At 43.4% G+C, this 12,997-nt stretch overlaps 1 protein-coding gene across 10 annotated transcripts in view; it reads right to left on the reverse strand.

The window, feature by feature from the left end:
• The window catches only part of c3h4orf33 (chromosome 3 C4orf33 homolog), a 62,489-nt gene that overhangs the window by 24,653 nt on the left and 24,839 nt on the right, over positions 1 to 12,997 (reverse strand). For 9 of the 10 annotated variants that reach the window (XR_009511324.1, XR_009511325.1, XR_009511322.1 and 6 more), the window contains exon 2: positions 2,824 to 3,004. Coding sequence is in view for 5 of the 10 variants with exons in the window: in XM_059965238.1 (XP_059821221.1) it covers positions 2,824 to 3,004 (181 nt within the window). In the remaining 5 variants the exon portion in view is untranslated. Of the gene's footprint in view, positions 1 to 2,823; positions 3,005 to 4,030; positions 4,171 to 12,997 lie in introns of those variants that run through there. The other variant, XM_059965237.1, reaches the window with a different exon arrangement.

Below are 12,997 nucleotides of genomic sequence, written 5' to 3' on the forward strand. Positions count from 1 at the left end.
TGGAGAAGGGGGAATCTGATAAAAGAGGAAGAGAGGACAGAAAACCAGGGAATACAAGTACCATACGTGCCCCTACATCTCCTCCCTCACTACCATTCACAGCCCCAAGGTGACACTTCACCTGTGAGTCTGTCGGGGTCATCTAATGTATCCAGTGCTCCCAGTGTGGGTTCTTATATATTGGTGAGACCCAACATAGACCGGGAGAACGCTTTGCTGAGCACCTACGCTCTGTCCTTCAGAAAAAGCAGCATCTCCCAGTGGCCACCCATTTCAATTCTTCTTCTCATTTCCATTCCAATATGTTAGCCCATGGCCTCCACTGCTGCCGCAATGAGGTCATACTTAGGTTGGAGAAGCATCACCTTATATTCCATCTGTGTAGCCTCCAACCTGATAGCATGAACACCGATTTCTCGAACTTCCGGTAACTACCCCACCTCCAGCACCATTGCCCATTTCCATTTTACTCTCTCACTTTCTCCTTACCTGCCCATTGCCTCTCTCTGATGCTCCTCCCACTTCTCCCTCTTCCATGCCTTTCTGTCCTCTCCTATCAGATTCCACCTTCTCCAGCCCTTTGTCTCTTTCATCAATCAACTTCCCAGCCCTTAACTTCATCCCTCAGCTTCTCCCGCTTTCACCTATCAACTACCTTGTGCTTCTTCCTCTGCTCCCCCACCTTCTTATTCTGACTTCTCATCTCTTTTTGCTGGTCCCAATGAAGGGTCTCAACCCTAAATGTCAACCGTTTACTCTTTTCCATCAATGCTGCCTGCAGAGTTACTCCAGTATTTTGTGAGATTTACCAGGATGCCGTTTGAATTAGAAAACATGACTTATAAGGAAAAGTTAAGTAAGCTAGGGCTTTTTTCTTTGGAGCGAAGAAGGATGAGAGGTGCCTTGATTGAGGTGTATAAGATGATAAGAGGCACAAATAAAGTGGGCGGAAAGTGCCTTTTTCCCAGGGTGGCAATGACTAATATGAGAAAACATATGTTGAAGGTGATTGGAAAGAAATTTCAGGAGGATGTCAGTGGTAGATTTTTTTCAAAAGAGTGGCACAGAATGCATGGAATGCACTGCTGGTATTGGTGATAAAGGCAGCAACATTAGCAACATTTAAGGAACGCTTAGATGGGCACATGGATGAAAGAAAAATGGAGTGTTCTGTAGGAGGGAAGGGTTAGATTGATCTTGGATTAGGTTAAAAGGTCAGCACAACATCATGGGCTGTGTTGTACTGTTCCCAGTTCTACATTCTAACTCTACCAGAATCTGGCAGAGAACCCTGATAATAATGCTCATAAATGATAGTGCCATTTGAATCTAAAAATATTCTTCAGAAAATGTGCCCCACTAAATTATTATGTTTGATTGCTTTAATTGCAAATTCAGACACTTTGATAAAAATGTATTGTGCACGTAAACTTAGAGGAATAAACAGACTTATACCATATATAATGTAAACTTGCCAAAGTCATCAGTGCTGCTTTGAAAAAGCATTTCCATCAATAATTCTACAATATGAATTAGAGCTTTAGGTCTCTACAGCATTCTGCTCCATTTTACAATACCATTTACCAATGCCAAGTATTTCTGCAGAATTATCTGCAACAATAAGCTCAAAAATATATTTTCGTGGTTACCAATTCCAAGTTCAATGATAATTAGTGAGTTCCATATGAAATGGATTTCTAACATCAAACAAGAGAAAATCTGCTGATTCTGGAAATCCAAGCAACATGCACAAAATGCTGGAGCAACTCAGCAGGCCAGGCAGCATCTATGGAAAAGAGTACAGTTGATGTTTCGGGCATCGATTTCTCTCACTTTCAGTAATGCCCCCAATGCCCCCTGCTTCACTATTTCCCTTTCCCTTTTCCCTCTTTCACCTTATCTCCTTACCAGCCCCCATCACCTCCCTCTGGCGCTCCTCCCCCCACTATTCATTCTTCCATGGCCTTCTGTCTCTCTCACCAATCAACTTCCAACTCTTTATTTCATCCTCCTCCAGGTTTCTCCTATCATCTTGTGTTTCTTTCTCCCCTTCCCCCACCTTTTAAATCTACTCCACAGCCTTTTTTCTCCAGTCCTGCTGCAGGGTTTCGGCCCGAAACGTCGACTGTACTCTTTTCCATAGATGTGGCATACTGCCAGTTGTCCTCCAGTACGTTCCTAGCTTGCTTACTTATTTATTTAAAGATACAGCTTGGAATACACCATTCCAGCTCTCTGAGTTGCACTGTCCAGCAACCCCAACAAACCGCGATTTAACCTGAATCTACTTTTGGGACAATTTACAACGACCAATTAACCTATCCGGTATATCTTTGGACTGTGGAAGGAAACTGGAGAATCTGAAGAAAACCCACAGATTCCGTAGGAGGACATACAGAAACACTTTACAGAGCCTGCCAGGATTGAGCTCCAAACTCCGATGCCCTGAATGGTAATAGCATCACACTAACCACTATGCTACCGTGGCATCGGTACTGTAGAGCACACTCTTGTTAATCTAGCTTGGAATGTGAAACTACAAACACAGTAGCTTATCAGCAGTTCTCCAGCGTCACAGGATCAACAGCAATGCATACCTACACAGTGTTCAGTATCTGATCTTATTTTGTCTCTTAACAACATAATGATAAGCTTTCTATAAAACTACTGTGAAAATAAAAACTGAAAAAGTTGTAATGGAAAAAATTAAAAATAGAACTAAAATTCACATTTTGGTGCAAAAGTAGTGACACTTGATCAAAAAAAAAGCTGATACTTATGTTTTCAAATATAAAATTTTGGTAAAACTGGTGCTTGCTGTACCTTCATAATCCCACAAATGATCGTAAGATTTTCCTCTTGGACCAGCTGGGGATGGAGGATCATTGAAGAAAGGGGCATCTACCACCATTAGTATTCCTTCATCATCTGGTTTGAGTGACAGAGCAATCCCCTTGTGAGAGACCGGTGAACTATCCCATGTTTTTGTAATTGTAAACTCCATCTGGATAAAAGTGTAATAAACAAAAAAAAGGATAATTCTAGATGATTATTTATTGCAGTATAATTAGCAAAGATTAATGTTATGTATAACCTTCACAATTTCATCATATGATGTGGCACAGTGTGAAAAATAATAATAGATAAACCAAATTGGAGTTTTCCATCTAGTGGCTTAGTCAAGGCTAAGGATCACTTAATCATAAAAACACGTTTAAATCTCAGTAATAATGGAAAAGAAAGATTGTTAATTGTTAATTAACAAAATATAGTTAATTTTTAAAAAGCTTGTTGAGTGATTGGTTTGAACTGCGCTTTAAAACAAAACCTGAATATGAATAATTTACACGTTCCTGAATTCAATTTAATAAAATGTATAATCATTGCCTCTCAGATGATTTGTTAAAAATTATTGAAAATATTCCCTATTTTTAATAGTTTTTGAATACTCAATGTCCGTCACACATATGATACACTGGTCTTCTTTGGTCAGGGGATTAAGAATGAATCAATAAGCCTTGTTGAAGCCATATAAAACTTCATTTAGGTTAAACTCATTTAGGTTAAACTTCATTTAGGTTAAACTCTAGTCACCCCATTGTGAGAAGGATATGGAAGCTCTGGAAAAACTTCAAGGATGCTCCCTGGATTGAGGTATGAGCTACAACAAGAGGCTGGATAAACATAGAAACATAGAAAACCTATAACACAATACAGACCCTTTGGCCCACAAAGCTGTGTCGAACATGTCCTTACCTGAGAAATTACCTAGGGTTACCCATAGTCCTCTATTTTTCTGAGTTCCATATATCTGTCTCTTAAAAGACCCAATAGTACCCGCCCCCACCACCGTTGTTGGCAGCCCATTCCACGCACTCACCATTCTCTGCATAATAACCTTACCCCTGAAATCTCCTCTGTACCTACTTCTAAGCACCTTAAAACTGTGCCCACTCAGGCTAGCCACTTCAGCCCTGGCAAAAAGCCTCTGACTATCCACATAATCGATGCCTCTTATCATCTCGTATACCTCTATCAGGTCATCTCTCATCCTCCGTTGCTCCAAGGAAAAAGGCCGAGTTCATTCAACCTATTCTCATAAGGCATGCTCCCCAATCCAGGCAACATCCTTGTAACGTTCTCCTTCGGGTGTAACGAAACGCCGAATTTAACGTCCGGATAAACCACAGCCAATGCAAACCAGATCGCAGTAAGATTAACCATTTACTGTTCACTCTTCACATTAACATATGGTGAAAACTGTTGATAAAACAATACAAGATTGATACAGTATTTGTTCCTTCCTTAATATCACATTTCAAGTGTAAATACTTGCAAAGGTGACTATAACTACATTACACTAAGGTGCAGTATACAGGGAGAGTTTACCTGCTCCATTGACTACTTTAAATACACTTCCATGCAAACTATCCGCGACTCTTTAACTAACGAAAGCATAAACATTATCTACCGTCGTTACTTCTAACAGGATCGGCATTAACATCTTAGTTCAATATATCGATTATCTATTAACTTACAGCGTTGCTCTCACTGTGATTTCTCATGCCTGCAAAACAACTTCTGCTCAGGTGTGCCTCGTGGTGAGCCCCCACCCTCGCGCTAATTTCAAACCGGTATTTTCCCACAAGACGCGGCGAAACCGGATGTGACGTCATCGCATGCCGATATATTTTACATGCAATGAATACACTTTAAACACTTCTAATTCTAACTAGAAAATACTATTGAATGAATTACTAAGCGAAAATATTATAAACTAAATAACTGTCGTAAAGACAGCACACTCCCCGCTTGACCTTCGTAAGGTCACAATGAGCAGAGTACAAAACTTAGTCTCTTAATCAGTCATTGGGTAGAAGTAGAATAACTTCTGTAACTGGCCCTTGGTAAATTTTCACATCGCCTTGGTCGGTAGTCTTCAATTCGATCTTCCTGACATGTCCATCCTCGCTAGGGAATGTAGCAGTGATTCTGGCCGTTGGCCAGCTGTTGCGAGCGACTTGCTTGTCCCTGAGCAGGACTAAGTTTCCAACTTGAAGATTCCTGCGGGGTTCTGTCCACTTTTGTCTCTGTTGCAACAAAGGTAGATATTTTTGTCTCCAGCGGGACCAGAACTGATTTGCCAGAGCCTGGACTTGTCTCCATTGCTTTGTGTACAGATCCCTGTCTGAAAAGTCTCCTGGTGGAGGAGGTGCCCCTGCCTTCTGTGTAAGGAGCATTGATGGCGAAAGTATAAAGGGGTTTTCTGGGTCAGAAGACACAGGTAGGAATGATTGTGCGTTTATAATGGCTGTGACCTCTGCCATTAGGGTGCACAGTACCTCGTGGGCCAATCGGGTGCGTTGCTGCATCTCAGGTTTCCTTTTCTGGGTTTTCCTTAAGGACGTGAACCGTTTGACTGCCTGCTCTTTGTTATCTGGTGAGCGCTGGCGTGGTTCTCTGATTGGCAATGGGGCAACCCCATTATTTGCTTCATCTCTGAAGACCTTGGTGTCTTTGGTTTTTAAAGAAATGGTATCTTGAGCTGATTGTGCAAGTTTGTTGTCATACTTCGTTAGAGCGAAGACTGACTGGCCCAGCGACTCGTCGCTTGCCTCGCGCTTGTTAACGCCTTGTTGTGCTTCCTTGATGCACGGGACACTCGGGCAGGGTTGAAAGATCGAATGGCGGCCACTCTCTAGCACATTGGTCTTGAGTGTGCCGACCGTCGGTTTGTGTACGTCACCGAGACACACCTCTCCTATCACCACCCAGCCCAGATCCAGACGTTGCGCGAAGGGGGCGTTGAGTGGTCCATTGATCTGCTGCCTAACCTTGTGTACCTGGATAACATCTCTTCCTAATAGCAGGAGTATTTCCGCTTTCGGATCCAGTTCTGGGATGTGTTTGGCGATGTGGTGGAGATGCGGCTGGTGTAGCACCGCACTTGGTGTCGGGATCCCAGCGCGGTTATTCATGATTTCATTGCACTCTAAGAGCGGAGGGAGACAGATGACGACTTTACCATCCAGGGACTCGATCTGGATGCCTTCTGCCTTCCTTCCTTGGGTTTCCATGTTGCCTGAGCAAGTTTTGAGGTAGTATGGGAACCGCTCACTCTCAATGTTGAACAATTTAAAGAACTCTGGACTGACTAGTGAACGATTGCTCTGATCGTCCAGAATCACATAGGCTTTGATGGCCTTGTCTTTGGCTCCTTTAGGGTACACCTTAGTGAGGCAGATCTTGGAACAAGAACGACTTGACTGAGCTTGACCGCAAACTTCTGTACAGTTCGTGCTGACAGCTATTGACCTAGAGTGAGCCTCTCCCTCCCCGCCGTCCTGTTGTGGGGGTGAAGGAGCGCTCTCGGTTTGTGGTGACAGGTCGGGATGCATGGCCTCGACGTGATCTGGGCTGCCACATTCCGGACACTTCACGGCGATCGTACACTCTCTGGCGAGGTGAGAGGTTGAGGAACAGCATCTAAAACATATTCTTTTCTCCTTGAGAAGAGCCGTCCTCTCTTCAAGGGGTTTTTCCCTAAACATTCTGCATGCTTTCAGGGGGTGAGGTTTGTTATGCAATGGACAATACTTGCCAGGGTCGTTGTTAGTCGTAAGGGCTTCGGTCTTGAGCACTGACACGGGTTTATCAATGTTGAAAACATTCGAAACGGATCTGCCTGGCTTGGTGTAAATCGAACTGCTTCCTGGACCTACAAGGCTAGGGTCGTTTCGCCTCTTCGCCTCCTTGCACACAAACCTAGTGAGGTGCTTAAAGGGAGGAAATCGACCATCGTGGTCTTCCTTGTACTCTGAGGCAACAGTCAGCCACTTGTCCTGCAGCCCAAATGGAAGTTTGTCCACAATTGGTCTAATCCCGGATGGAGTATCTAGGAATACTAGACCAGCTGAATAGCCATCTTCTTTGGCGCCTTGGATCTCCATGAGTAAATCTCCGAATTCTCTTAACTTAAAGTGATCTTTGGCTGACACCTTAGGAAAGTTTTCCAGACGTCGATATAGCGCCGCTTCAATAATGTCGGGGGCCCCATATCTCTCCCAAAGTCTCTCCCACGCTTCGCTTAAGGCTAGCTCAGGTTTGTTGATGTACACTGAACGCATGCGTCTCACCTGGTCGCGTGATTCTTTCCCCAGCCATTTCGCCATAAGGTCCAACCTTTGGGTTGCACTGAGCTGGACCCCGTCAATCACGTTGGTGAATGTGGAGAGCCAAGCACGGTAATTTTCGGGTTTATCGTCAAACTGGTACAGTCCCGAAGTGACGAGATCCCGTCGTGCTAAATACTGCAGCGTGGGATCGGCTGCAAGCGGCATGCGGGCTGGAGAAGTACGTTGGCGCCCATATGACTGAGAACGCACGTTTCTCATGGAATTTGCCATCCTGGATTCAACCTCCGCGTCTCTTCGCATCGAACTTTGTAACTTTGGTGTCAAAGTATATCGGTTGTCAGCTCTTTCATTCTTGACTTCATCGCGGGGCCGCGAGGGTAAATTCTCTTCCTCGTAGCTGGGGAAGTTATCGAATAGGTATGGAGAGGGGAGACGAGCCTGCCTGTCTGCTTGATATTGTACATAGTCGCTTGTGCGTTCCAGTCTGGTCCTTTCTAAAGCAGAACTTGTTTCGGTCAGATCACGCGACCCTTCAGCTTCTTCTATGTACTCTGCTTCCACCCTGGCAGCTTCTCCTTCTCCTTCTAGCTGCAGCACATGCAACTCTGTCGATATTTTTGTCATTTCCAACTGGGTTTCGGCTTCTCTGGCGGCCTCTTCTCTTTGTCTGGCAGCCTCTTCTCTTTGTCTGGCAGCCTCTTCGGCTTCTCTGGCGGCCCTTTCTTTCTGGATTTCGGCTTCTCTGGCAGCCTCTTCTCTTTGTCTGGCGGCCCTTTCGGCTTCTTTGGTGGCCAGTTTCATTTTCAAAACTGCTTCTTGTTTGGCGTAATGCAGTCGCACCTTGGCGGCTTCTGCCTTGGCTCTTGCCTGTGTGGACTTACTTGATGTCGTTCTACTGCCCTTGTCGCTGGGCGCCATCGACTTGATCCCGGATCGAGCTGACATTGCAGCACTTGGAACACCTGATAACGCTTGGGTGGGCTTACTTGATGTCGGTTTACTGCCCTTGTCGCTGGGCGGCGTCGACTTGATGCAGGATTGAGCTGACATTGCAGCACTTGAAACACCTGATAATGCCGCTTTTTCACTGTAACGTTCTCCTTCGGGTGTAACGAAACGCCGAATTTAACGTCCGGATAAACCACAGCCAATGCAAACCAGATCGCAGTAAGATTAACCATTTACTGTTCACTCTTCACATTAACATATGGTGAAAACTGTTGATAAAACAATACAAGATTGATACAGTATTTGTTCCTTCCTTAATATCACATTTCAAGTGTAAATACTTGCAAAGGTGACTATAACTACATTACACTAAGGTGCAGTATACAGGGAGAGTTTACCTGCTCCATTGACTACTTTAAATACACTTCCATGCAAACTATCCGCGACTCTTTAACTAACGAAAGCATAAACATTATCTACCGTCGTTACTTCTAACAGGATCGGCATTAACATCTTAGTTCAATATATCGATTATCTATTAACTTACAGCGTTGCTCTCACTGTGATTTCTCATGCCTGCAAAACAACTTCTGCTCAGGTGTGCCTCGTGGTGAGCCCCCACCCTCGCGCTAATTTCAAACCGGTATTTTCCCACAAGACGCGGCGAAACCGGATGTGACGTCATCGCATGCCGATATATTTTACATGCAATGAATACACTTTAAACACTTCTAATTCTAACTAGAAAATACTATTGAATGAATTACTAAGCGAAAATATTATAAACTAAATAACTGTCGTAAAGACAGCACAATCCTTGTAAATCTCCTCTGCACCCTTTCTATGGCTTTCACATCCTTCCTATAGTGAGGCGACCAGAACTGAGCACAGTACCCCAAGTGGGGTCTGACCAGGGTCCTATATAGCTGCAACATTACCTCTCGGCTCCTAAACTCAATCCCATGATTGATGAAGGTATGCTTTCATAATATTTTCCTAATTTCGTAATTAGGAAAGGGAAAAAAGATTATGAGAGAAAGTTGGCAGGGAACATAAAAACTGACTGTAAAAGCTTTTATAGATACGTGAAAAGAAAAAGATTGGTCAAGACAAATGTAGGTCCTTTACAGTCAGAAACAGGTGAATTGATCATAGGGAACAAAGACATGGCAGACCAATTGAATAACTACTTTGGTTCTGTCTTCACTAAAGAGGACATAAATAATCTTCCGGAAATAGTAAGGGACCGAGGGTCTAGTGAGATGGAGGAACTGAGGGAAATACATGTTAGTAGGGAAGTAGTGTTAGGTAAATTGAAGGGATTAAAGGCAGATAAATCCCCAGGGCCAGATGGTCTGCATCCCAGAGTGCTTAAGGAAGTAGCCCAAGAAATAGTTGATGCATTAGTGATAATTTTTCAAAACTCCTTAGATTCTGGATTAGTTCCTGAGGATTGGAGGGTGGCTAATGTAACCCCACTTTTTAAAAAAGGAGGGAGAGAGAAACCGGGGAATTATAGACCGGTTAGTCTGACATCAGTGGTGGGGAAAATGCTAGAGTCAGTTATCAAAGATGTGATAACAGCACATTTGAAAAGAGGTGAAATCATCGGACAAAGTCAGCATGGATTTGTGAAAGGAAAATCATGTCTGATGAATTTTATAGAATTTTTTGAAGATGTAACTAGTATATTGGATAGGGGAGAGCCAGTGGATGTGGTATATTTAGATTTTCAAAAGGCTTTTGACAAGGTCCCACACAGGAGATTAGTGTGCAAACTTAAAGCACATGGTATTGGGGGTTTGGTATTGATGTGGATAGAGAATTGGTTGGCAGACAGGAAGCAAAGAGTGGGAGTAAACAGGACCTTTTCAGAATGGCAGGCAGTGACTAGTGGGATACCGCAATGCTCAGTGCTGGGACCCCAGTTGTTTACAATATATACTAATGATTTAGATGAGGGAATTAAATGCAGCATCTCCAAGTTTGCGGATGACACGAAGCTGGGCGGCGGTGTTAGCTGTGTGGAGGATGCTAAGACGATGCAGGGTGATTTGGATAGGTTAGGTGAGTGGGCAAATTCATGGCAAATGCAATTTAATGTGGATAAAATGTGAGGTTATCCACTTTGATTACAAGAATAGGAAAACAGATTATTATCTGAACGGTGGCCCATTAGGAAAAGGGGAGATGCAACGAGACCTGGGTGTCATTGTACACCAGTCATTTGAAGGTGGGCATGCAGGTACAGCAGACGGTGAAAAAGGGAAATGGTATGTTGGCATTCATAGTAAAAGGATTTGAGTACAGGAGCAGGGAGGTTCTACTGCAGTTGTACAAGGCCTTGGTGAGACCACACCTAGAATATTGTGTGTAGTTTTGGTCCCCTAATCTGAGGAAAAACATTCTTGCCATAGAGGGAGAACAGAGAAGGTTCACCAGATTGATTCCTGGGATGGCAGGACTTTCATATGAAGAAAGACTGGATCGGCTAGGCTTATACTCACTGGAATTTAGAAGATTGAAGGGGGGGATCTTATTGAAAGTTATAAAATTCTAAAAGGATTGGACAGGCTAGATGCAGGAAGATTGTTTCCGATGTTGGGGAAGTCCAGAACGAGGGGTCACAGTTTAAGGATAAAGGGGAAGCCTTTTAGGACTGAGATGAGGAAAAACTCCTTCACACAGAGAGTGGTGAATCTGTGGAATTCTCTGCCACAGGCCGGTTCATTGGCTATATTTAAGAGGAAGTTAGATATGGCCCTTGTGGGTAAAGGATCAGGGGGTATAGAGAGAAAGCAGGTACAGGATTCTGAGTTGGATGATCAGCCATGATGATACTGAATGGCAGTGCAGGCTCGAAGGGCCGAATGGCCTACTCCTGCACCCATTTTCTATATTTCTATGTAACCACAGAGTCAACCTGCACAGCAGCCTTGAGTGTCCTATGGACTTGGACCTCAAGATCCCTCTAATCCTCCACACTGCCAAGAGTTTTACCATTAATACTATATTCTGCCATCATATTTGACTTACCAAAATGAACCACTTCACACTTATTTGGATTGAACTCCATCTGCCACTTCTCAGTCCATTTTTGCATCCTATCAATGTCCCGCTGTAACCTCTGACAACCCTCCACACTATCCACAACACCTCCAACCTTTATGTCTTCAGCCTATCCTTCCACTTCTTCACCCAGATCATTTATAAAAATCATGAATAGTAGGGGTCCCAGATCCGAGAGGCACACCACTGGTGACCAACCTCCATGCAGAATATGACCTGTTTACAACCACTCTTTGCCTTCTGTCCAGTTTTGGATCCACAAAGCAATTTACCCTTGGATCCCATACCTCCTTTCTACCCTCACTCAATAAACCTTGCAAGAGATAACTTGTTAAATGCCTTGCTGAAATCCATACACACTACATCTACGGCTCTACCTTCATTAAAGTGTTTAGTCACATCCTCAAAAAGTTCAATCAGACTTGTAAGGCACGACCTGCCTTTGACAAAGCCATGCTGACTATTCCTAATCATATTATGGCTCTCCAATTGTTCGTAAATCCTGCCTCTCAGGAACTTCTCCATCAAATTACCAACCACTTAAGTAAGATTCACTGGTCTATAATTTCCTGGGCTATCTCTGCTCCCTTTCTTGAATAATGGAACAACATCCACAACCCTCCAATCCTCCGGAATCTCTCCCGTCGCCATTGAAGATGTAAAGATCATCACTAGAGGCTCAGCAATCTCCTCCCCACAGTAGCCTGGAGTACATTTTGTGCGGTCCCAGTGACTTATCCAACTTGATGCTTTCCAAAAGCTCCTGCACATCCTCTTTCTTAATATCTACATGCTCAAGCTTTTCAGTCCGCTGTAAGTCATCCTTACAATCACCAAGATCTTTTTCCGTAGTGAAGACTGAAACGAAGTATTCATTGAGTACCTCTGCTGTCTCCTCCAGTTCCATACACACTTTTCCACTGTCACACTTGATTGGTTCTTTTCTCTCACGTCTTATCACATGCTCTTAACATACTTGTAAAATGCCTTGGAGTTTTTCTTAATCCTGTCTGCCAAGGCCTTCTCATGGCCCCTTCTGGCTCTCCTAATTTCTTTCTTGAGCTCCTTCCTGCTAGCCTTATAATCTTCCAGCTCTCTAATATCTAATTTTTTGAACCTTTTGTAAGCTCTTTTCTTTTTGACTAGATTTACAACAGTCCTTATACATCACGGTTCCTGTATCCTACCATCCTTTCCCTGTCTCATTGAAACATACCCATGCAGAACTCCATGCAAAAATCCCCTGAACATTTGCCACATTTCTTCCGTACATTTCCCTGAGAACATCTATTTCCAATTTATGATTCAACGTTCCTGCCTGATAGCCCCATATTTCTCCTTACTCCAATTAAACGCTTTCCTAACTTGTCTGTTCCTATCTCTCTCCAATGCTATGGTAAAGGAGATAGAGTTGTGATCACATAAACTTAGGTTGATTTCCCTGGAGCACTGGAGGCTGAGGAATTACCTCTTAGAGGCATAGATAGCCACTCAGAATCTTTTTCGCTGGGTAGAAATATCAAGTAGTAGAGAAGATCCATTTAAGGTGAATGAGGCAAAATTTAAAGGATATGTGCAGAGCAAGTTTTTTTGACAAAGAGAGTGGCGTGTGGTTGTAATCGGTTAGGGGAGGAGTGGTGGAAGCAGATACGTATATTAGTGGTGTTTAAGACACATGAATATATAAGAAATGCAAAAATACAGATCTTGTACAGCCAGAGGTAGCTTACCATGGCATTATGCCGAATTACATTGTGGGTTGAAGGGCCTGTTATTGTGCTATACTGCTTTATGTCCAATAATATCAGTTTTTAAAATCTGTGATATAAAGTTGGGGTGGTACA

This window comes from Hypanus sabinus, chromosome 3 (genome assembly GCF_030144855.1).
Source record: "Hypanus sabinus isolate sHypSab1 chromosome 3, sHypSab1.hap1, whole genome shotgun sequence".
Taxonomy (NCBI): domain Eukaryota; kingdom Metazoa; phylum Chordata; class Chondrichthyes; order Myliobatiformes; family Dasyatidae; genus Hypanus; species Hypanus sabinus.